Source organism: Mytilus galloprovincialis, chromosome 9 (assembly GCF_965363235.1).
Source record: "Mytilus galloprovincialis chromosome 9, xbMytGall1.hap1.1, whole genome shotgun sequence".
NCBI lineage: Eukaryota > Metazoa > Mollusca > Bivalvia > Mytilida > Mytilidae > Mytilus > Mytilus galloprovincialis.
This window is the reverse complement of record NC_134846.1, coordinates 25,397,142-25,424,490: the sequence shown is the minus strand read 5'-3', so window position 1 is coordinate 25,424,490 and position 27,349 is coordinate 25,397,142. Positions and strand designations below refer to the sequence as shown.

Here is a 27,349-nt window from a genome sequence, read left to right as displayed (position 1 = left end):
TCCATTGGAGGTAGATAAATAATACATAAATAAAACATGAATGGAATCCCTATTAATTTGTCTCAATCAATAAGTAATTCACATACTAAATAAACTCATCATAGATACCAGGACTAAATTTAGTATATACGCCAGACGCGCGTTTCATCTACAGAAGACTCATCAGTGACGCTCGAATCCAAAAAAGTTAAAAAGGCCAAATAAAGTACAAAGTTGAAGAGCATTGAGGACCAAAATTCCTAAAAGTTTTGCCAAATACAGCTAATAATAATAACTAACCCACTATGGCACAAATGAAAAACTAACCTTTTTTTTATTGGTCCTTTCAATTTAGTTCTTTCACTCTGTGAGCATACAATTTTAGGAGTTAATTTATGCAATATGCCATATGATCCCAGTGCTCTGCATTTACATTGTATTAACAAAGTTTGCCACTTCATACAATCTATCCAATGAAAACCTAATCCATGTCAGCTTCCCTTGATAACAAGTGCTTTTAGGAAATAAATCAGACTAGATTGCAACTGCTTGTTCAAAAAGAAAGTATGTTGCTGAAAATGAAGGGTGTATGGAAATACCTTTTTGCTACAGGGGGTTAGTAAGTGAATAAAAGTGACATACTGTAGAAACATTAATTTTCGTGGGGTTAAAATTTCATCGTTTTCACTCTCTATAAAAAGATTTTATGGGAATTTAATTTCATGGTCTCATAAATGTAAGTGGTATTATATGGAGGTTAAATTTTCGTGGGTTTTTTAATTTCGTGGATATATTCTTTCCACGAAATAAACAAAATTCAATCCTCCACAAAACATTTCTGCTTTTACAGTATTCCTGGAGTAGAATGAATAAGGAATCAAATGCTATATGCCATTTCTTCAGAGTGTGTGTCCTAAAAATTGCTTCCAGACATCAAAGCAATCTTGGGAAGATTTAACATTATACATATTTTTTAAGGAAATTTGATGTTACAACTTTGGTATAGCACTATCATTGACATATATGCCAATTTTCAAAATCATTATAGGAGCTACTTGTAAATTCTTTTCCTATTATTTTACCAAGGCTTATATATAAATCTTTCTTTAAATACCATGAGAATTCAATCAGCTAGAATACTTACAATGAGGACCCCTACCCACCATTACCAAGTATCATGCTCATCTTAATCAATGTGGTCAAGAACAAAAGAAACAACAGTGTTTTCATAGTATTTTATTTTTCATGGAGAAGATCAGAAATTATTGTGGACGGAAACATCAATTTTCTTTTACTTTCATTTTTCTTTATCACAACCATCAACAATTATATGAGTGCATAGAAAATGTAAACATAAATACCACTTAGTCAAAACAATTAGAAAACAATACATTCAAAAAACATAAAATATAAACACACGACATTGTTAGACAAACTAATTTGTCATATGTAAACACGATATTGTTAGACAAATTAATGTGCCATTCAGTAAGATAATAAGTTTCTAGAGATTCATTTTGATAAAATCCAATAATTTATACTTATAATTTGTACAACCATAGTTAAATATTGAAAGAAATCTTTACAAAATCGGCTACAAAAAATATTATATTAAAATAAAATTAAGTTTGGTCATTCCTAAAACTATATGTATGTCCAATTAAATTATGCAGCAAATTTTGATGGAGCTCTAATGAATCTGCATTTCCTAGTTAAGTATCTCATTAACTTTTTAGTCATGAATATAAGTACTAACCACCATAGATTTTTGATTTAAAAAACATTTCAAAATTAATAGTATGAGATTTATTAAAGTGGTCATCAGATACAACTTGAAAAATTACAAGAAATACTTTGGTTATCTGCATTTGTCTCAACAGGCCATGTGCTTTAAAACCAAAACAGACATTTGCGGTTTAGTTGAAAGAGTGAAGGATATGTTTGTTCAATAACATTAATTAAAGAAAAAGATCATACTAGTGCACATCATTGTGTGCAATGGAATTCAATTGACATGTGTTTTGATGATAAAGGAGAATTAATGATGTGCCCTTTTTGGTGCCAATGAATTAAAAAATATCATAATCTTTCACATAGCATTGTTCACAACTAAAGAAGATGGCTGACATCTTTAACTGTATATCTAATAGCAATATTTGTTAGCCTTGAACAAAGTGTAATATCACAGACACTTCAGGACGGAAGTCTAAGAATTTTATAATAGCACTGTTGGTGGGAACATTATGGTTGGTCTTACAGGCTAATAAATAGTTTCATAAAAAAATGAATTTTAATTAAACAAAATCAACAATTGTGTAATAATAAATGTAAATCTGTCTATTCACACCAAAATAAATGATTACAAAACTTTAAATATTTCAAACATTTATGCATGTTGGGTTAACTAACCTTTACCCAGACCAGATATTGATATAAGAAAGAGATTGAAGCATACCTTAAACTTTATAGATGCATATGAATAACAAAAGCTTGCAAAAAAGGCTGATAAATTTTTACTAAAAATTTCAGTATTGTCAAATTAACATCAATCTAAACTTGAACAAAATATCCAAAATGGAAGTGTCCAGCTGAGTCAGTTAACCCTAACACCATTTCAACAAGTCTATTCTATAATTTATATGATGTTTATGTACATTTTTCCATGTATCATTAAGTTAATTAATGAATTGTATACTGTTATCTGTTTTTAAAGTGAAAATAGCATGAGCAAACATTTATTGAAATTTATAATTTCTGATTTAAAAATAATAAATCTGGTTCTTCACAACAAAATAAACCATAAGTATCACATATATTACTAGCATTTAACATTCTACCAATCACTCAAATGTAGATGCTCTCTTAGATCAATTTGCACATAAGATTAAGATGGACACGTCTGCTAATATATCAGTGAATTTATTATCATTTTAATGGAAGTGATCCTGCTTCCAACATTTCATATTATCCTTGACATTTTTTTTCATTTAAAGAAACAACAGCAATTATTTACTTTCAAACCAGTTTTTTTAAAAATCTGTGATTTATCAAATGGAAATAACTACACAATTTTTTTAATTTCAAGGGCAGATAATAAAACTGGAACCCTTATAACAAACTATTTTCAAATACCAAAACAAAATGAAAGGGTATTAAATTTTCTATTTATTTCCTGAAATAGATTGATAAACCATATGAAAAATACATTAAGAAGTAATAAATTTCTATAGATAATCTTTTGCTAAATTAATGAAAAAAATTATTTTTCCCAATATAAAATTTTTGAATCCCCAAAAAATGTTTTTCTCCAAAATAAATACAGTGACCTATCTTGTTTATAATTGATTGTTTTTTTATGAATCTGTAAAACATTAATATTAATACCAATCTTTGTGTATGACATCTTACAGGGTGAGATGCAGTCTGAAAAAATATGAGAAATACCAAATTTATAAGTGATTCAAGAATTACCTCTAGATGCAAAACATAACATATTCTGAAAATCCAGAATTCCTGAAGTTAAACTACCACATTTAAATTGTTTTTTAATCAGTACAAAGTGAAAAACACTTGAATGGTTTCTTGTCATTTTCGTCTTGCTATATCATAACATCTACAATATATCCTTTAATTATAATTACAAACAAACGTCTAAACATAAACAAAGCAGATCTAATGTTAATAAAATCTTAACTATGATATGAGCAGAGTTGAACACAGCCTGAATGACTTTTTTCTGGATTTCTAAACTTTCAACTCACATCAGGTGACTTAAATAAAGAAATGCACACAAAAATGAAACACTCATAGCACTAGAAAAATATACATATAAGCTATAAGCAAATGTAATCTTTACAAATGTTTTATTATAATTTGCCTTTTCAGAATCTAAAGGACTATGGGTAATCTCATTGTTTGTACGACAAAATGAAAATTACGTTACGTCATTGGTCGAATTTCCATTGTTTAGAACGTTTTAAACCAATCACAACGTTTTGATGTACGCTTTTGAAAATATTACCCAGAGTGCATTAGATTCTGACTTGGGGAATTCACACAAAAACATAATCTATTATATGAATGTACAAATACATCAGTCAGTTTGTGTTTGAATTTTTAAGCAAAGACCTAGTACCAATATCAAACCTCTATCATTCAGTATAAAAATCAACCACAAGTCAAACAAACATCATTCATACACTATATTATACAAGCAGTGCAATTCATTTTAACAGCTGTGATGATAGGTTAGAAAGACAGCATTCTCTTAGGTTAAAGAACAAATATTTTTTATACATGTAAGTATAAAAAATATATTTATTTCTTATAAAATGGTCACAGAAGGCAGTTAGAAAAGATTTTAAGGTGATTTGCTGTTTTAATTTATTCAACGTTGAATCATATGCGCTACAGTGTTTTGAAGGCAACACTCCATAATTATGGCTGATGTAATTTTTGCCAATGAATGAATCGGAAAATCTCAAATCTTTAATGACAGTTTACTCTGATATGTACCAAGAATCAATAAGCAAAATATATAATGATATTTCAAAATAAAATATTAAAGTATAATGCAAAATATAAATAGAGGATATTGGAATGTAAATAGTTACATCAAGTTTATACATACAAATCAATGTCAGAGGTGTTCCTAAATGTAATATAACTTATTTTTAAATTAATAATTCCGGCCTTACTTTTATACAAGAGGCTGTCACAACGACAGCAAACCGGATTTATTAACATTTATTTGTGTCCTGGCAATATCACAAGAACCATTACTGATGAATGGTGAAAGTGAAAATCGTCAATATCAAATTTGACCTCCATTTTGTCATCAGTATCAACATATTAAAATTTGAAAAGCTTAGATTGAATGGTTCATGAGTAAATGCAACAACACGAATGGAAACGCCATTTTACGATCTTTCAAGAACCATATCTCCTGAACGGTAAAAGTCAAAATCATCATTATTGAACTTGACCTCTATTTTGTCATCAGTAACAACATATTAAAATTTCAAAAGCTTTGGTTGAATGGTTCATGAGAAAATGCACGGACACGACGGGAAACACCATTTTTCAATCTTTTAAGAACCATAACTCCTGAACGGTAAAAGTCAAAATCGTCATTATTGAACTTGACCTCCATTTTGTCATCAGTAACAGCATATTAAAATTTCGGAAGCTTTGGTAGAACAGTTCATGCATAAATGCACGGACATGACTGGAAACTCCATTTTTCAATCTTTCAAGAACCATAACTCCTGATCGGTAAAAGTCAAAATCGTCATTATTGAACTTGACCTCCATTCTGTCATCAGTAACAACATATTAAAATTTGGGAAGCTTTGGTAGAACAGTTCATGTGTAAATGCCAGACACAACTGGAAACTCCATTTTTCAATCTTTCAAGAACCATAACTCCTGAACGGTAAAAGTCAAAATCGCCATTATTGAACATGACCTTCGTATAGTTGTCAGTAATAACATAATAAAATTTTAAAAGCTTTGGTTGAACGGTTCATGAGTTAATGCACGGACAACATTTGATTGCCGCCTGCCCGCCCGCCGTACATCCCCAAATGAATAACCGACATTTTTGTCACAAAAATCCGGTTAAAAATCATATGTTTTGAATATTCATATCTTAAATACCATGCTATTTCAATTAACATTATTAAAATTGAGAATGGAAATGGGGAATGTGCCAAAGAAACAACAACCCAACCATAGAGCAGACAACAGCAGAAGGTCACCAACAGGTCTTCAATGCAACGAGAAATTCTCGCACCCAGAGGCGTCCTTCAGCTGGCCCCTAAACAAATATATACTGGTTCAGTGATAATGAACACCATACTAAACTCCAAATTGTACACAAGAAACTAAAAGTTAAAATAATACAAAACTAACAAAAGCCAGAGGCTCCTGACTTGGGACAGGCGCAAAAATGCAGCGGGGTTAAACATGTTTGTGAGATCTCACCCTCCCCCTATACCTCTAGCCAATGCAGAAAAGTAAACGCATAACAATACGCACATTAAAATTCAGTTCAAGAGAAGTCGGAGTCTGATGTCAGAAGATGTAACCAAAAAAAATAAACAAAATTCAAATTATTGTACGCTATACATATAAACCCTGGATCTATTTATCTTCATAAGTACCAAATTTTGTGAAATAATAGAAAAATATCAAAGCTGATACTTGATTTGATGGATTTTATACAGTTAAATTGTTCTTACTTATCAACAAAATCCACAGATGAATACAGTCTGCACTGTTAGCCACTAGTCTGATGCCCCAGTCTAGTAAATATTGATTCAGACTAGTGAAATTTTTTCAAAATTTTATATAGTCAAATAGGGACAAGTTTAAATATTTAGGTTCCGGACTAGTAGATGAAAAAGTTTTTGGCACAAACTGTGAATAGCAAAGAATCCACAGTGGTATGCAGTATTCTACTCTCCAAACTGCTCAGTTTAAATAGTTGAAGATTTTGCTCACAGTACTTAGTTGTCAGTGAAATTTGTAATCAATAATTTCATGTACAAAAAATATAAAAAAAATTACATATGTTGTTCAAATCCTTCACTATTAACTATCACAGTAAACATAAACTTTGGAAATTTATTCGAGATACAACCATTCAAATTGTCATGCTTAATAGATCAACAAGAATGTTATATAATATATCTTCAAATTATTAAATTGACCTTATGACATGGCACATAACATCAGATAGTATTGACCATTGGTTTATTCTTCAATTTGTTACAACAATTTCCAGCCAGGACATGATAATAAATAATTAAAAACATACACCTAAATCATACATCATCACCATAGTTTATTTGATCTACGACTTCTTCCTCCACAATTTCTCCGTCTTCTTCTCCCCCTCCGTACCCGTTGATTGCCGTACTAGTTATTGTCTTTGGTAAGGGCATATCTAGTGCACGATAAACAGCTTCTATTGTCCTAATATTGACATAGTAAGCCATATTAACACTTGGAATTCTCATTCTCATCTCTTCCATTGCAGCTTGGGCCTGAAACATGAAGATCATTGTTCATTATTTTTCAACCCTTCCTTTCATTATGTAACCACTAGTCAAATTTTGAAATAATTTCATATTCACAAGATGAATTTTCCAAAAAATCTGTTTTCTGAAATGAAACGCCTTTGGGTAAGTTGGAGAGTCTTTTTCAAACTTACTTGAAACATATTTCCTTCCAGTTCAAATAGCTATCAATTATTTGTTTACTATATTTCCATACTTTTTGTATTCTAATGCCCGTAATGGTTTGATTTTAAATAAGTTCCTTCAAATTCTCTAATGGTTCTTTTTAATTTCTAATGTTTATTTACATGTCATATTATATCTTCTGTCAATAAAACCGTTTGAACTTTGGTGGATAGTTGTCTCATTGCCTACCATACCTCATCTCTTTATTTTAAAGGTGTTAGTGGGTTGGCACAAGCAAAAACACTTAAAACATACTAGATACATTCCGGACCTATTCCCCATGAACCAGGTGAGCAAAAACTAACAACATTTTTGGTTTTGCAACAACAGTCAAAGGGAGGACAAAAATACAAAGGTTATTTTCAAAAATATTTTGTAACAGCTAAAGAATAATCTTAGGACAGGAGTCACAACATGTTATCTGGACACATTCCACTTTGTAAAATTATGGGTTTACTAGTCATACAATTCTGTGTCCTAGAAAAGTGCATGCATCTAACAAGCCCCCTAAATTTCATACATGTACTGATAAAACATTTCTTTTGCATATAAAACTTACAGCCTTCCATCGTTCACGTCTAGCATAATGTTCAATCATTAGTCCGTAGACATCTCCTACTCTGACTGCAGTATCTAAACTTTGTTCCTCCAGTAAAACTTGACACTGCTTAACAGCTTCTTCTGGGTTGTCTTGATAGGCTCTGCAATATTTTGAAACTGAATCATTCTCTTCTTTTTTACTTTTGATCTTAATTATTTATCCCTTCAATATTTTATTAACTATATTGGCATTCAGGTATCACAGATCAAATTTATTTGTTCATTGTGTGTTAATTTGCGTTTTTTGATTGAGTTAAGCCTTCCAATTGATATTGGTAATAGGTTTGGTACCATTAAAACATTTAATCCCACTGCAAATGTTTGCACCTGTCCTAAGTCAGGAACCTGATGTACAGTAGTTGTCGTCCGTTTATGTAGGTCATACATGTTTCTCGTTTCTCATTTATATATAGATTAGACCGTTGGGTTTCCTGTTTGAAAGGTTTTACACTAGTAATTTTTGGGGCCCTTTATAGCTTGCTGTTCAGTGTTAACCAAGGCTCCGTCTTGAAGACCGTACTTTGACCTTTAATGGTTTACTTTTACAAACTGTGATTTGGATGGAGAGTTGTCTCATTGGAACTCATACCACATCTTCCTATATCTATTATCTGAAGGACAATCTTTAAAACATCTTAGATATGCACTCATTATTTTTTTAAAGGTCTAATAAATCTATTGTATTTTTTGAAAATTTATTTTGAAAGAGAGAAAAAAATCAAAGTGAATATAAATTGAATCTCAATGCCACTGAAAGGTGGCAAACACTGATATTAAGATGAGAAAATACCTTATATCTCTGTTCTAAAAATTTATCAAGAATTATCTCATATTCAAGCTGCAAAACTACAACTACAATATTCTAATTATTATTCAACTATTTCAAGGAATAGCCGGCTGACCATAATTGTACTACCTACCTTCTTGCAGTTACAAATTTTTTAATAAGAGCCATTTTGTTTTTAAGATGTGAGAGTTTCTCTTCCTGCATAATTTCATCAGTCATCTTAGCTTTACTTAAACATTTATATGCCTCTCCTAATGCACCAAGGGCTTTATCATAGTTCTGGTACTCATCTATCTCAACCTACAAATCAAAACTTCAATTAACTTGATTTTATTAAAGCAGAAATTGAAAAAAATATGTGAAAATCACAAATAAGTTTTATGTGCTAATATCCTATATTGCATATCAGTAGTAATCCTAAAGTAAAATAGTGCTTCAATATTGGAAGGAAGTTTAGCTAAAAATCAATAATAGCAGCTGCCATCTCAAACACCAAATTCAAATAAATAACACATTTACTTGTGACTACTACACATTGTTAGGCAGTTTCAACACAATTTCTTGCTTGCAATGCTGTTAAATTCATACCCCAACCTGGAAATTAGATATTTTAAGTAAAAACCTATAGATTATACTTGACCCCTTTTGGTAATAAGACATATTTATATAGTATTGTCTGATAAAACAAAGGGGTCAGAAATTTATCATTTCAAACAAAAATCTGTTATACCATAGCACAAGCATCATAAAATCCTGCCAATGAGTCGAGAGCTCTGCCTTTGGTGTAGAATCCAATGATATTTTTCATGATCTCTGGGTCCTTTCTCCAGTCTAGGGACTGTAAGTAGTTAGCAGCCATCACATAAATCTCCTTCTGTCGGGACACACCAGCAAAGAATACAATCTTCTCTGTGTCACCTGACTTCAGTAACGCTTTCATTGCCTGTAATATAAGAGTATTGGTAATTTGTTATAATTCTGAACACCATATTGCTGCCAATAATTTTTTGTATAAAAACTAACTCAGTGGTCTCGTTAGCCCAAAATAGAAGGGCGCCGCGCCCTGTATGCCCTCAGCCGCGCCCTTCTGCCCTGACGCCTTTTCTGAAAAACCCTTGTGCCGTTTTGGTAAAATTGCCTTTTGTTTCATCGATTTCTTATCAGAAGTTAAATTACATATATGACACCTGGTGATTGCTCCCAGGTAACGAGGTTAATCATGTCATTGCTATCAATTATTGTGGATAAGACTTCAAAGGTGTTAATTGCTAGGTAATTTAATTGAGACAATGTACCTTTTTGTCATAAATATGATGAATGTGTGGGCATTTTCTTTTCGATCTCCAAGTCACAATGGAAGAGTGAATGAATGAAGACTTTCATGAATTTAGAATTGAATTGAAGTAATCAACTTTTGCCTTCACAGAAACATCCTCCATCTCAACTTGTGAGCGACAAGCAGACGTAAACATGTTGGAAATTAATTTTTGAGTTACTTCCCCTGAAAAAGCTTATTACAAAATTGTGCTCCTAAAATATTATTTAGCACTAAAAATAGGAAAAAATAACCAATTGAATACAAAATTGTATAAGAATGTTACCTTAAGGATACTAACTGTCTTTGAAATACAAAAAAATATATTGCAATTTATTTTTGATAATCATACTTTTGGCAATCCATGTTTTATACATTCTCAATTAAGTAATATGTATAACTTAATTGTTTGAATGGTGGCAAGCTATCAACTTACAAAAATGGAAGTGTGTAGTTAAACTCTCATCACAAATCAACATGATGAAGCTACACTAAATAATATATTCCTAAACACAAACAATAAAAAAAGTTCTGAGGGCCAAGCTCTAGATGAAAATTTTGAAATACAACTACTCTGTCATGTACATGTATGGTAAACTATGAGATGTTTAGTTTATGTTCTTTCTTTTTGGAAGGAGAGGGGGTGGGGGAGAATAGTAAGTTTATTTTGCCTCTTTTGGTTAATAGTATGAATGTGTATTGCCATGTTATATGAACATGTAGTATGAATGACTTTTCTTATGCAAATTTTATAGAATAAATAATCATAACAACAACTTATGCATCTTTATTGACAATATATACAGTAAAAAAATATGTGAACTCGTGATACACGCAGGGACGTACACAAAAGAAATGAGCAGTGCCTTCTACCATAAAAAAGTGACCTGCCCTCCACTGGCACCCTGCCCCTTTTGAATTCTAGCTGGAGCACTGTAACTTGATACAGTAAATCCTCAAAAAAAAATTATGAGTTTCAATCAGGGCTTCCAAAACAGTCATATATTCCGGACATTTGTATAATGTCCGGTAAAAGTCCGGCTGGCCAAAGCATCAAACGGTCGTATACTTTTTAGTTTTCAAGGCTTTTTCGGTCATTTTAACATAATTCACGATCTTTTTGACCCAACCTTTTGCCTTTAACATGCTCACGTTTCCGGTCATAAAAGTGACATGATGATTAATTACTATCAAAACAACCCCTACTTCAATACTTTCGAATTTTAATCAAGGCTAATTAGTTGTTGGACAGCTGAAATCTACCTGTTCAGGTGACAGGTGAACTATTTTCAGTACCGGGCATCGTAGAAATTGATCGGTCTATTCACAATTATTTTCTTACAATTCAGCGGTTTGTATCAAATTGATTTAGTTCAAAAGATTAAAATTATAAGAAATATGTTTATCAACATGATTTGATGAAAAATTTAAAAAGGTTTATAATGATAAATCATCAGAACTATAACACGTGTGCGCATGTGCACAGGTGGGAAATTTAATTATGCATCTACATTACTTCCAAAATGCTAAAATTATCATTGATACCTGTATCTAACGTTCATTTCAAGTATTTTGTTGAAGAAAAAATGTACGTTTTACAAAGCACGACTGAGTGAAGAAGCTCTTGCTTCTTCACTCAGTCGTGCTTTGTAAAACGTACACGGATTTTACGTATCCGTTTATGGTTCATGTTTTACCATTGTCAAGTCAACATCCGGTTTAGAAAAATGTGATTTTAAAAACGAAATTTTTTTGACTAAATCTTGAGGGATTAAAATCGGGATAAATATAAAATGTCCGGCTGGCTCGAATATTTTTTGGAAGCCTTGGTTTCAATGAAACCTATTACAAATGTACACATTTTTACATTTTTTTAAAGTTACCTTTTGACTCAAAGAAAATTATAAGTAGTTATGTATTGTTTCTTCCATTTTTGTAAATGATAACAGTGAGTACAAATATCTTTATTTTTTATAGTATTACAAAAATATTTTATTTACAACAGAGTTTCATATTTTGATAAATGATATATAGTGATACCACAATAAATAATTCAGTTAATATACAGATATAGAATAAAAGGTATAAGCTTGATCAAACAGTCTTCATTGTTTAACATTTGTGATTGTGGGATCTTTTATAGCCTACTATGCTGTGTTGGCTTTGCTCATTGTTGAAGGCCAAACAGTGACCTATAGTTGATAATGTCTGTGTCATTTGGTCTCTTTTGTGAAGAGTTATTTCATGGCTAATCATCTTCATTTTTATAATTAAATTTGTCGACTTGTTACCTTGATTTTGTTTCCTGCCTGAGTGAATTTCTTTGTAGCCAGATGATATCCTCCTTGATGCATGCAGACTTCAGCTATAGCTTCTAGAATCTTGATTCTTTCCATAGTATCAATACCAGCTTCATCTTTATCTGGGGTTAACTTCTCTGCTAAGTCCTCATTTATCTCAACATGCTGGTCCATGCAGATCTTTAGAGCCTCCCAATACTGTAATTGAAGAAACATCGGGTAATAACTTAAAGTTCTAACATCATGATTTTATATCATTTTTCATTTGTAAGAAGTTATAAAAGAACTGTGTTCCCATCTAGAACACCATCAAAACATTGCAATTTCCACAATATTGAAAAACCATAGCGTTTTAAACATTTAAAATGTAACTGTCCTTAGTTAAAAAATATCTTGTTGCATGAAATTTGGTGGTATTATCTGTTTCTTAAATGATTTTTTGATTCCATTGATCTGCAAAAAGATGTGTTCTTTATATGTAATGTCATAATAGGAGAGTCGGAGGAAAGCAAGAAAAGTTGACATCAAAATTGAATTTTTATCAATGAAGAACTGAGATCAAAAGAACGACATGTTGATTAAAAAAAAAATAATCAACAGGTCAGAAATGGATAAATCAGCAAAGAATTTAGATATTACTAAGATCCTTTTGAAACTTACTTTCTTGCCAATAGCTAACAGGTCTACAGCTTTGTCATACTGTCCATTCTCTAAGAAGAAATCACCACACCTCTGTAAAAGTTCTGGATCTGCCCTCTCATCAAGCTCTCCTGAGATCAGCTGTAGTGCACCAAATTGTTTAGCTCTAAATGAAAGGTCCAAAGCTTTGGAAAAGTTGCCAGCCTATAAATATACATATAGACAGTAATTAAACGATTCTACAAACATGTATATATATTAACCTCAGTTAACTGTGAAATTCAGCATTTTTCAATGTATCAGATATTAACCCATTTTACCCTAATTACGTGTATACCATGCTTATTTCTGACTAGTTTATCATTTTTATGTACTGTTAACTTTATGATAAATTTATTTTTGATTGACTGGAACAGGTTCTAAAACTATCTTTCACAGAAAAACATGAAATGATCTTAAATTCCCTTTTACAATGGTTTGATTAGTCAATAGTGAAGATTATATTCATTAAAATTTAAGCTAGTATTTCAATTTTGACATACCTTGTGATACAACATAACTGCTTTGTCCTGTGATCCATGTTTCTGTTCATAATATCGTGCTGCCTCCATCATGTCCTCAGGACGTCCTAACAATGCTAGATTCATCAACTGATCTTCATATCCATGTTCCTGGAGGGACAGGAAACAGAAAACATTTAGAATATAAAACACAGAAATATTAGAATGTTTTGCTACTTTTCAAAGACAGAAGTTTTTGCTACTTTGCAAAGACAGAAGTTGTTAGCTTATCTTCAAATCATTCAAATATGAGGACAAACAACTAAATAAGTTATTCTTTACTAAAAATGGCTATCCATTCATCATGCTCATATGAAACTACATATATGTATCAAAACATGCATACAAACTGAATTCTTTAAATCAAAAAGGTGGGTTTTTTTTTTTTTAAAAACAAATTGCTAAGTTTAGTTAAACGCTTGCATATTCAGACAAAAGTAGCATTCAAAATTTGAAGAAACTTTGATTTGAATGCAGCTAACAAGTACATTCTTACCTTGCATAACCTGATAGCATTACCAAATGCCTGAGCTCTCTGGAAGAAATGTATAGCTTCTTTGATCTGGTCCTGGTTTTCAAACTGTCTACCTAGATGGTAACAGGCAGCCTTGTCCCCTGTTTCATTACAGATTTCTGCCGCTTTTTCCATATTCCCACAGTAACAGTAAACTCTGACTAGAGAAAGGTAGTCCTGGGCATTTTCATAATACTGCAGGGCAGTTTCCATTTCCCCTGTACTCTCCATGTACTGTGCCCACCATTTGTGTAGGGCCCTACAATGAATGAAGGTAGGTTTTAGAAATTGCATAAAATAAACAGAGGTATCCTCAACAAAAATTAACACAGGTATTGTCCACGTAAGTCAATTTATTAAATAAGCTAAAAAAGTAAAAGGCAAAATTTGTAAAGTTTAATTCATGCCCAAACTATTCTGAATTTTGAATTATTTATTGATTTTTCTGTTCACAGAGCAAGTTTTGTTTTGTTGTAATAAGAATCATAAGATTTAGTTGAGGCAAACTTAAGTGAGAGAATGGACAGGCGGATAGACGGACAAGTGTACAACATTATGCATAAAAATCCTGTATTACCTCAAGCAATTTCACCAAAACACTCAAAAATGTATTTAACAACTAACAAGTGAAACTGCGAGCTACTGCTCACTGATGATACCCCCGCCGCAAGTGGATAATATTAATAGTGTAAAAATATGCAAGTGTTCGGTAAACAGGAAGTTGTCGAGTGATGAATCTGAAAACGCATCACACGGTATAGCTGACTTATAAAAATCCTGAAACCAAATTTCAGAAATCCTTGTATTGTAGTTCCTGAGAAAAATATGACGAAAATTTTTAACTTGGTTATCATGTGTAAAATCATACAAGTGTTCCGTAAACAGGAAGTTGTCGAGTGATGAATCTGAAAACGCATCACACGGTATAGCTGACTTATATAAATCCTGAAACCAAATTTCAGAAATCCTTGTATTGTAGTTCCTGAGAAAAATGTGACGAAAATTTTCAACTTGGCTATCATGTGTAAAATCATACAAGTGTTCGGTAAACAGGAAGTTGTCGAGTGATGAATCTGAAAACGCATCACACTGTATAGCTGACTTATATAAATCCTGAAACCAAATTTCAGAAATCCTTGTATTGTAGTTCCTGAGAAAAATGTGACGAAAATTTTCAACTTGGCTGTCATGTGTAAAATCAGACAAGTGTTCGGTAAACAGGAAGTTGTCAAGTGATGAATCTGAAAACGCATCACACGGTATGGCTGACATATATAAATGTTGATACCAAATTACAGAAAGGGTGGATGTGTAGTTCCTGAGAAAAATGTGACGAAAGTTTCATGGGACGGACTGACTGACGGACTGATGGACGGATGGACGGACGGACTGACAGACGGACTGACAGACAGGTATAATAAAACAGTATACCCCCCCTTTTTTAAAGCGGGGGTATAATGAATTAAATGCAGATTTTTATTTTAGACAGTGATAAATTTACAGGAGTCTTTATCAAAGGTGTTGAAGGTTCACAAGCTACAGCAATCTAAGTTTTATACACACATTAATAAAAGCCATAACTGTACACTGCATACCTGTCTTTATGTCGACTAATATATTGTTCCAAGGCATCTGGTTCCTCAAATAACATTCTTGGTACTTCAAATCTATGTGTATCGGATTTCTCAAAACTACAAAATACATGTAAAGCTTGATTTTAAAATGCTTCTTTTTTAAACAAAAATACTTCATTCAAAAATACAATGAGATTACAGCTCAGTAGCAAATTAGCTGTATACTGTGGAATGCAGTCACTATAAAGTACGAAAGCTTTCTGGCAAAGGTTTTAAACTTAAAAAGGACTTGCATTCAAAAGGTTTCACTGTATTCGAAGAGTAAATATAATAACATTACCCTTGTAGAAATTGTCAGATCAAAATATCAAACTATCTATATCATTGTCAACTAAACAGATGACAAAACACTTATATCCAAATTTGTTCTTACATGAGCAACATGACAGGTGCAATACGTGGAGCATGATTAGCCTTTATGAGCACCTGAGATAACAAGTTTTTGTATTGTTCATGTAGCTCAGACTTTAGTTTACTATGTTGTGTTTTGTAAACTGCTGTTTGTTTTTTGGTGCTTTTCCTTTAGTGTTTTGGCTATTTCAGTTTTTCTTCGACTTATGAGTTTAATAGTCCATTTGGTATCTTCTGTTGCTCTTTCTATAAAATGTTGAAGCTTTCTATCATATCATACAATCTCACTTTCCCCAAACTGTTTCAGAGGAGTTGCATTCTTAAGGATGTACTTAGGTGAGGTTTTGGAATTTATGTCAAATGTTCTGACTCCTTGGGAGTTTTTCCATACAATACAAGGTAAAATATTTTGCACCATAACACCCATTTATTTTTTCATATAAGACTTAATAGCTCATGAAAGGTCATTTACCAAAATTTTAGAAGATTCTTTATTTTCTTTCTTTTATTTTGAGACCCATATGTTAGCAATGCAAATATAAAGTAAAAGTCAGAGTCAGCCTTTTCCCGCCAATATTTTAAATCTCAAATATCTCGAAAAGGAGGTCCATGACCTATCAATATTTTTAGCTTATTTTTATCCTTAATGCTCTACCAGCTTATACTATCAATTTTAACTTCTTGATTTATTAATTTTCACCTAACCTCACCTAAGTACATTCTTAAGGTGTCATTGTGTTATGATTGTAAAAGAAAATGGTTAAAGTCCCATAACTCTGATGAATATTGATGAAGAGAAGATCTTTAGTAGTCACATGGAATTTTTTAATTTTTTTTTTAAATGGACAAACATTATACAGATATTTTGAACCATGGTATTATATAAGGCTTACTTTGGAATGGCTTCAGATAATTCTCCATTTGTTTCTAGATGCTTGGCATAATTATAATATGTTGTGCGAAGGTGTATCCTATCATAGGTCTCTGCTGTTTCCAAAGCCTGAAAAAATAAATCAAATAAAATCTATTTAGTTATGTATTATTCAGAATACTGAAAGTTTAATAAAACAAGTGAAACTGTGAGCTACTGCTCACTGATGATACCCCCGCCGCAAGTGGATAATTTTAATAGTGTAAAAATATGCAATTGTTCGGTAAACAGGAAGTTGTTGAGTGATGAATCTGAAAACGCATCACACAGTATAGCTGACTTGTATTAATCCTGAAACCAAATTTCAGAAATCCTTGTATTGTAGTTCTTGAGAAAAATGTGACGAAAATTTTCAACTTGGTTATCATGTGTCAAATAGTACAAGTGTTCGGTAAACAGGAAGTTGTTGAGTGATGAATCTGAAAACGCATCACACGGTATAGCATACTTATATAAACCTTGAAACAAAATTTCAGAAATCCTTGTATTGTAGTTCCTGAGAAAAATGTGACGAAAATTTTCAACTTGGTTATCATGTGTAAAATAATACAAGTGTTCAGTAAACAGGAAATTGTCGAGTGATGAATCTGAAAAGGCATCAAACGGTGTAGCAGACTTATATAAACCCTGAAACCAAATTTCAGAAATCTTTATATTGTAGTTCCTGAGAAAAATGCGACGAAAAATATTCATGGGACGGACGGACTGATGGACTGAAGGACTGACAGACTGATGGACGGACTGACAGACAGACAGAAGTAAAACAGTATACCCCCCTTTTTTCAAAGCGGGGATATAACCATAAACCACAGATATGTCCATTTAGCATAAAAAAAAATCATTGCAACTAACTGTCAGAAGGACTAAGCCAATTTGATGTTCAGTTTTTTTCTTTTAATTGTTATACATTGGATATTTTTATAGTCACTTTATAGTATAGGTTTTTCTGAGGGCTGTACAGTGCCATATAATTCTCTTCCTTTGGTCTAAGGTATACAGTTTTCCATCTGGCAATGACATCACATATCATCATTCTATTTATGCCCAAAATTTGAAGAACCTAAAAAGGGGTGTGTCTGAGCAAGTACTGTTGCAATTGCAAAGTAATTCTCAAACAAGTGAAACTGCGAGCTACTGCTCACTGATGATACCCCCGCCGCAAGTGGATAATATTAATAGTGTAAAAATATGCAAGTGTTCGGTAAACAGGAAGTTGTCGAGTGATGAATCTGAAAACGCATCACACGGTGTAGCTGACTTATATGGGCTATTTCAAAAAAAATGATGCCAAAGTGTGACAAACATGGTAACAAATTAAGTCATTGCTAATCTTTATTCTATCATTTTTCTTTCATCCAGAGACATTCAAGTTTACAAAACTACCAGGGGATAATGCAAAATAATGAAAATAAAAATTTTAACAACATTTTACTCATAAGAATTCATCCACTTTTCAAAGAAAACAACAAAATAATAACATCAACATACAAACATAAAAAAGAATATAAATATCAATGTAATTTTTTTGTTTGTTGCAATAAAGGTACTAAATGATTTTCCTGCATTTTTTTTTAACTTATATACAGTTTTTTTCTTTAAATATGTAAATTTCACCAATTTTTAGTGTATTCTTTAATATCTTATTTCAAAAGTTTTTATATCTCTTTGCAAAGGCTTTAATTTTATATAAAAATTATAAGGAAGCAAACATATATGATCTAATTACATCCTTCTTCATTTAAAAAATACAAACATATGTTTTCTATCCTTTTGTTACACTCCTGACATATTTTTTCAGTAACTATAAGACTGTTTTTTAATGGAATGTTTAGAAAATCAGTAATGATATCTATTTTAAATTTACAATCTCACAAATAAATAAACCTATTAGATATTTGATTACATATTTTTTTAATTTCTGAGCAAAGAGCAAACTTTTAACATGTTTAATGAGAATTACACTTTAATTTTAAAGAATCTTTGGTAAATAGTGTGCAGAAAAATCACTTTTACAAGACAGATCGGCTTTCTCATTTCATTGTAAAGATGTTACAATTATTTTAATAAAGAATCATGTTGAATTTTGTTATAGATAAGCTACATCAGAAACTTGTCAGGAGTGTAACAAATTTGTTACACTCTTGACCATAATTTATTGCTACCATATTTTAACCTGAAACTGACCTGAAATCATGTAGAGTCTTTATATTTCACATATTATTTTAGTGCACATTAAAAACAGGTTAATTTTTTTCATATATTTCTTACATATGTACAAATTTTGCTAATGGTCTATTTAAAAAAAAAGATGGCTGTCCTTTAAACCTTGTTCAGTCTCTTGTTTGATACTATATATATGCTGTTTTTGTGTCAGATAATGTATTATGATAAGTTTGTTCGTACTACCAAAGATGGTAGCAGTACGTGCTCTGTATAAAAAAAATTGTCCAAAAATGTACCCAAAAATGTCAGGAGTGTAACGCTTTAAAATGTTTAAGTGTAACATTCATGTTATTTTTTATAGAAACAATGTTGTTATTATTGGTTTTCTTTTCTTGAATTTGAGTGTGAACACCATCTGTTGCACATTTTCAGTAACAAACATGCCATTATTATGGCCTTTATTGCTTGTTTATTGCTCAATACTTGTATGTCAGGACTGTAGCACATTTAAACAAGCTAGTTCAATTGCAATTTTAGTTCAAAAATTTCAAAAGTAATGATGTAGACTTGTATTCTGTGTTAAGCTGAGGTGTAGTAATGTCATTTTATAATAATTGTCAGCTTGTTTTTCTTCCAATAACTTATCTTTGCTAATAAGATTGAAATAAGGCATTTTTTTGTGTTACACTCCTGACATTGAAGTATTGAGCATACAAAAGCAATGAAGGCCATAATAATGGTATGTTTGTTACTGATAAACTGTAACAGGTAATGTTCACTGAAATTCAAGAAAAAACAACAACTATAACAACATTGTTTCTAAAAAAAATACATCTTAACCCAATTGTTACACTCCTGACAGACTTCGGTAGTCCTCTTATTGTAACCATAATATTCCAGTAGTAGAACTTCAGGGTCAACTGGATGCACCTGTGCTAAGCTATGATACTAAACAAAAAACATAAACCGTGCAAGATGTACAGAAACATGTTATTTAACCTACAAAGACATTTTCTGGCAGCATATTGACTTTTACTAACATTTTTATTTTTACACAAACTTATTTGAATTACCTTATGAGGCTCATAAAAATGTAAATATATAGAAGATTTGAACAAGAAATCATAGTCAAGATATAATAGTTGGATGAAAGATATTGTTTGGTATTGTATCTGCCCTTATTTATTCTATATCATCAATGAATGCACATGCTTTCTTGTAAATGTCACACTAAAAGCGTTACACTCCTGACATTTTGAGGTACATTTTTGGACAATATTTTTTAAAAAGAGCACATACTGCTATTATCTTTGGCAGTTAGGACCAACTAATCATAATACATTGTCTGACCTAAAAACATTACAGATATAGTATCATACAAGAGACTGACAAAGGTTTAAAGGAAAGGCATCATTTTTTTTGAAATAGCCCATATAAATCCTGAAACCAAATTTCAGAAATCCTTGTATTGTAGTTCCTGAGAAAAATGTGACGAAAATTTTCAACTTGGCTATCATGTGTAAAATCAGACAAGTGTTCGGTAAACAGGAAGTTGTCAAGTGATGAATCTGAAAACGCATCACACGGTATGGCTGACATATATAAATGTTGATACCAAATTACAGAAAGGGTGGATGTGTAGTTCCTGAGAAAAATGTGACGAAAGTTTCATGGGACGGACTGACTGACGGACTGATGGACTGATGGACGGACGGACTGACGGACGGACTGACAGACAGAGGTAAAACAGTATACCCCCCTTTTTTAAAGCGGGGGTATAACTAGCCTATGGATGCTCTTACCTTTTTCCACTGCCCTGTAGACTGATAAAATTCATTTAACAAATCATATCTTTTACAGTTCTTCAGTAACCTTTCAGCATCCTCCTATAAAGTAAAGTACATTAATGTTATAAAATTCAAATCATATGATTCTAACATAATTAATTTTCCAAGATTTGTTACTACTTCTTCAACTAAATTATAAACGAAATAAGAATGTGTCCATAGTACACGGATGCCCCACCGGCACTATCATTTTCTGTGTTTAGTGGACCGTGAAATTGGGGTAAAAACTCTAATTTGGTTTTTAAATTAGAAAGATCATATCACAGGGAACATGTATACTAAGTTTCATGTTGATTGGACTTCAACTTCATCAAAAACTACATTGACCAAAAAACTTTAACCTAAAATTTGCACTATCATTTTCTATGTTCAGTGAACCATGAAATTGGGGACAAAACACTAATTTGGCATTAAAATTAGAAAGATCATATCATAAGGCACATGTGAACTGAGTTTCTAGTTGATTGGACTTCAACTTCATCAAAAACTACCTTGACCAAAAACTTTAACCTGAAGTGGGACGAACAGACGGAAGGACAAACAGACAGAAGGAGGAACGAATGGAAGTACAGACCAGAAAACATAATGTCCCTCTACTATCATAGGTGGAGCATAAAAACACTTAGACATTAAGTTTAGTATAATTAAAAATTGAGATAAGTTGTTCATAAATAGCTATATTATTATATTTATCTTTTTTAAATTGACCTTTGGAAGTGGATGTATACATGTACATGTAAGAGCTAAATTTTGGAACATTCAAATATGAAATAAAAGAAATATTTTGGTCAGTTTTGTTATACCCCCTTTTCAAAAAAATAATAGACTTTGCATATATTTTAAACATGAAATAGGTTACAAATGTATTGAAATTTGTTTTCATAAGGTGGATTTTTATACGGCACTTCTATTTCTTGTTAACTCATAAATTTTAATCGGACATCAAAACTTTTTTTTTAAAACATATTCACAAGGTGCTAGAAATAATTTCCTGACCCTATTTTTTTTAGCTGTTTCCTTATAGCTGCTGTTATTCACAGTCTTAACTTTTCATCTTTAATACAGTGTTGCTGAAAATTGATTAGTAATACAGAGTTAAATGACCTACCTTTAACCCTAGTTGCATGGCTAGAACTGCAACCTTAGCATCTAATTCTGGTTCTTTCATGGCTTCTCTAAGAGCTTTAGCACCTCTGGCATTACCCATATTACCCAGACATACACTAGCAACATCAAGTCTTCTACTCTTTACACACATCTTGGCCATATTCTCCCACACAGATTCACTGTAACAAAATGATAGTAAAATAATCTAAAATAAATTGAGAATGTGTCCATGGACCACAGATGCCCCTGCTTGTAAATATGCATGAGTCAGCATCCACATATATAGATGCAGGATTCATGTATTTAAGACTGTTTTGTTGTAATAAGCATTGTGTATAAGATTTATAATATTTCATTGAGACAAACTAAAGTAAGGGAAGAACAAATTTTTATGTTTAAAAAGGGGCATAACTTATGATTGGTTAAAGTGACACGACCCAATTTTGAAATTGTGGTAAAAAGCGTTGTGTAAAAGTTTGATAACTTTTACTTGAGGCAACCTAAAGTTAAATTGGAAAACCAATTTTGGGGACGTTCAGTACAAACAGATGAGATAGACATGGGTAACACTTAATGACCCGTCCGCTACAGCAGGAGCATAATAAAATGACTGAAAGAACTCTGTAAGAATAAAATAACTAAGACTAGAGCTTTGTAACAGAAATAGACATGAACTTCTGAACTAAAGCTGAAAATGAAAGATTGATCACTGTAAAAAAAAAAAGATGTATAAAACACTGTATAGTGAGTTTTTTTGCAGGTGTAAAATTTTGTGATTTTCATTGAATATGTCATTGAATATGGTATACAAAGTATTTTTATAGGTCAGGATTTTGGCAGATACAAAATTTTGCCCAATACCATTACATGCATGACATGTGAACCTTCAAATTGTCTACAATTTAATCATGTTAATATGCCTACCTTTTTATTAATTTAATTGCTTTAAATGCCTCATCCATATTTCCTATTGTTAAATAGAAACTGAAGTTTAACATGGCATCTTTTGTATTCTTATCACTCTTTTCTAAGCCAACAAAATCTCTCATGGTTTTTCTAGCTACTAATCTTGGAGAAGCTCCCTCAGCCTTGACAACATTCTCTGGGAGTTCCTCATCCTTCTTTAGAGTTTCAGACTGGAAAATATGCAAATAACAATTTTACATAATTTGAATTCCAGTATCTTTTTTTAACAATGTTATTTCTATCACAACTTCATCTCATTAATGCTATCACATTAAAAGCTTTGTAATGATGTGTAAATCATTTTAAAACTGATTGAATAAATTAAATAATTTTTACCTCAGGTACATCCTGAAAATCTATGAAATATTATCAGAGGATCTTTAACACAAATTATTTACTTTAAAAATCATTTCACTTAAAGAATGATTAGTCTATATGGATATCAATTTTAAAATTTTAAGGTGGTACCCAACACTTTCACTAAAATTAATTTGGCTCGTTTAATTTTCATAAAATGTTGCCAAAGTATTTACTTTGACCCTTTAACAAAAATATTAAAATATAAAAAATTTTGAACCAACCGTTTTGTCAGAAAAATTACACTGGTTATATAGCAATTTGACAAACACCAATTTTGATCATTGAGAAGCTTAATAATCCTTTTACAACACAACGTAAAACCTTTAGCTGACTTTACAGAGTTATCTCCCTGTAGTGTTAGGTACCACCTTAAATGCTTCATTATTGGCTCCTGCACATAAATCAAATAACTCTTTAGCTTATATAATCTATGTCAGAATCACACAAACACACATAAATATTATTTTTATATATGAAATTGCAATTAAACATTTAGGATAGCAGAATGTTTTTTTTTTTTAAATTCTTCCCTAGCTATGCATGTAAATAAAATTCATAGCAGTTCTATCAATCACACAACCCTTCGTGCACCATATGTTCATTCTTGTAAACATGTAAAAATCATTCTTGACCTTTTTTAAAACAAAATATCAAAACCAGTGCTAAATTGGTCACCTTATTCCAACAGTTCAAGTTTTTACCATGTGACTACATTTCAAGGTAACTTTACGTTTTCATAATTGAACAGACAGCTTAAATTTATATCCTGTAGCTCTTTATTTCATAATAAACGGATTGCTAAATTTTGCCCTTTTTACACATAAATAACACTTTCTAGAAATGTATATTATATTCAATGAAATGTTTACAAAAGTGAAATATCAAATCTCATATTGGTCATGTCTTGACATGCTGAATATTTCTAACACTATCTGTTCAACTGTTTAAACGTTGAGTGACATGGGACTTGGAGTATTGTTTGTTTACAAAACATAAATGGTTGTAACCGTGGTAACCATGTGTATGAACAATGGTGACAAAACTCAATAAACTACTACATCATGATAAATGCTTACTCCTTCTGCATCATTGGCACTCTGTTAAAATATGTGACGCTTTACTAGATATGTGTATAGAATACTGCATTATAACAACTAAGTTATGATATGGAAAATAACTTCAATTAATGCAATTACACTTCCAAATTAAATATTCCAATGCTGGAAGTTGATATAACACTATGTACAAACTTGGAACAAAGCCAGAAATGTGAAATCTCAAATTTAAGTACATTTTTGTACATCATCAATTTGAAGTTCTTTTTTTTCAACAAATTCATTCACTTATCGCTAAACATTTACAAGTGTGTACCAGCTAAACATGAACTTTTATAGCTTAATTAAAGGAATAAGTTTTGCTCATTGTTGGAGGCTAGCAGTGACCTTTACATCTTTGTACTTCCTTATTTGGTCTTTGGTGAATAGCTGTGCCATTGGCAATTTTTACCACATAGACATATCTCACATATTCATACCATATTCTCAATAATCTAAGTTAGTCTTAAATATTTTTTTATCAATTTTATCAAAATAAAATGTTAATTCACACGTACATGTATATTTCATCATAATATTATAGGAATTGTGAGATTAAGTTTGTTTGTAGACTGAATATTACATAGGACATACAGAACAGATACACATAATAATTGTTTGGGGCAAAACAACATGGGGTATTTTTATAAATTATGTTGACAGTTTAAGTTTCTGTACATAAACATTTTGACAGTTAAATTTTCTGTACATAAACAAACAGGTATTTAAATGTACACAGATATATCAACAAACTTTTACATACATCGATTTTTGAGAAAGATGATTCCTAAAATTAAAATAACAGCCTTAATCATAACAAGGGAATGACATAAGTCACACAAAGTATTCAATGTCTTCACAACTGAAATCAAATTAGCAAATAATATAAGAAGATTTGGTATGAGTGCCAATAAGACAACCCTCCATCCAAATTGTTATATATATATAATATAATATCAATGTATGATTCATTTCCTTGTGTAATAAAATAAATTTCTTTTAACTGTCAAGTTTATCATGAATCATCTCACTCATATAAATAGTGTCTGGTTTAAAGAAACCTTTTTAATTAAGTATAAATCAAAATATACTAGTTGGCTTTGAACAGTATAAAAAACTTCTGAACACAATTTTTAGATAGTAATTTTGAAAACATCTAATTATAAAATACAATTATGAACCTGCGGAATCAGCTGATAAATAATTTCAAATTGCATTTATAAATATTTTGGATTTTTTTAGTTTTAAGATGAGTTTTTGTTCTCATACCATAAACTTCTAATCTAAAAAGCATATACAACAATGAAAGCAGTTTACACTTTCAATACAACAATACTGCAATAATGAAAATAATAATATTTTAAACCATTATTCTAACTTTAATAAATGATGACAAAAGTTTACATTTAGAGAAATAACATACTTACTGTTACTTTGTATGACTGATATATATCATGACAAAATAATAGCAATATATAGAAATATTATGTACATATAGAAAAACAAGAATGTGTCTGTAGTACACAGATCCACTCACACTATCAGTCAGTCAGGGGTACTATTTGTACAAGTGTATTTCATTTACTTGAAGAAGTAAAAAAAAAATATATGCATATAAGTAAATTTGTAGGATACTTATACTAGTGAATTTTTGAGGTAAAAAACAATGGGCTTAGTTATGTCCCTTAGGCATTCAGAATTTTTTACTTGTATAAGTAAAAAAATCATCCTTTCTTCTTTTCTTGAATTCTTAAGATTTCTTTGCTCTAATAGAATTTTAAATTGTGTACCCTTTACAGATGTCTTTACTAATCATTTAAGTGTAATTTCATGGACAATGAAAATCCCATTTGTCTGTTATCTTCATAACACTGCTCATTTACAAGCCCCAAAGGAGCAATTTTTGATTGCCTTGAGCAAATATACAAGATCTTTGCTCAATCAGTTTCTTTGATGAATAAAAGAGATGAAACATTGAATTTTAATGAAAAAAATTGAGCAAACCTGGGATAAATCATTAAAGGCATGATTTTTCATCTCAAAACTTGAGGATTTTTGTGGGATTGTAAGAAAAATTTACTTATACAAGTAATTTTTTTAGAAAATTAAGGGGAGATTATTGAAACATTATTTATTTACTTATATGTGTAAATTTTTTTTTTTCTTCTTCAAGTGAATAAAATACACTTGTACAAGTAGTACTCCTGACTGTCAGTGGACCATGAACATGAATTTTAAAAGAGTTAAAACTTTAATTTGGCAATAAAATTAGAAAGATCATATCATAAGGAACATGTGTACTAAGTTTCAAGTTGATTGGACTTCAATTTCATCAAAAACTACCTTGACCAAAAACTTCAAGTTGAAGCAGGCACTATAATTTTCTATGTTCAGAGGACTGTGATACTGGGGTAAAAACTCTAATTTGGCATTAAAATAAGAAAGATCATATCATAGCAAACATATGTATGAAGTTTCAAGTAGATTAGACTTCAACTTCAACAAAAACTACCTTGACCAAAAACTTTACCCTGAAGTGGGACAGAGGGACTAACAGACCAACAGACTAACAAACTTACAGACGACACACAGAATGAAAAACATAGTGCCTCTAGGTGGGGCATTAAAATCAAATTCAAACTCTTGATATTTTTTTTACAATTTTGAGAGGTCATGGCTAATTTTACACCTCAATTTCTAATAATTTTTAGAACAGATGTGAAAATTTATTGTTTAGGCAATTCAAATAACATCATTGACCTTGTATGTTCATACACATAATGTAGATTGCAAACACATTACATCACATACATTATCTAATTCAAATAAATGTGTATGTTTTATCTTATATGGTTACAGCTGATACAATTTAGGAATTATTAAGGGGGTACAGAACACCTAAGGGAGTTAACTCTTTAAAATTAAGCTGAACGTTTTAGTCACATTCTGCTAATA

At 31.1% G+C, this 27,349-nt stretch overlaps 1 protein-coding gene across 4 annotated transcripts in view; it reads right to left on the bottom strand.

Moving 5' to 3' along the window:
• Positions 1-1,199: 1,199 nt before the first annotated feature.
• LOC143044697 (intraflagellar transport protein 140 homolog) overlaps positions 1,200-27,349 on the bottom strand; it is a 49,081-nt gene continuing 22,931 nt past the window's right edge. For 2 of the 4 annotated variants that reach the window (XM_076216773.1, XM_076216774.1), the window contains exons 19-32: positions 25,158-25,181; positions 22,899-23,110; positions 21,976-22,153; positions 20,823-20,906; positions 16,820-16,926; positions 15,537-15,632; positions 13,924-14,200; positions 13,410-13,538; positions 12,889-13,071; positions 12,220-12,426; positions 9,344-9,556; positions 8,747-8,913; positions 7,786-7,927; positions 1,200-7,028 (exon numbers count right to left, since the gene is read on the bottom strand). In XM_076216773.1, coding sequence (XP_076072888.1) covers positions 6,807-7,028; positions 7,786-7,927; positions 8,747-8,913; positions 9,344-9,556; positions 12,220-12,426; positions 12,889-13,071; positions 13,410-13,538; positions 13,924-14,200; positions 15,537-15,632; positions 16,820-16,926; positions 20,823-20,906; positions 21,976-22,153; positions 22,899-23,110; positions 25,158-25,181 — 2,241 coding nt within the window. In that variant the 3' untranslated portion in view covers positions 1,200-6,806. Of the gene's footprint in view, positions 7,029-7,785; positions 7,928-8,746; positions 8,914-9,343; positions 9,557-12,219; positions 12,427-12,888; positions 13,072-13,409; positions 13,539-13,923; positions 14,201-15,536; positions 15,633-16,819; positions 16,927-20,822; positions 20,907-21,975; positions 22,154-22,898; positions 23,111-24,376; positions 24,398-25,157; positions 25,182-27,349 lie in introns of all 4 variants that reach the window. The other 2 variants (XM_076216776.1, XM_076216777.1) reach the window with 2 other exon arrangements.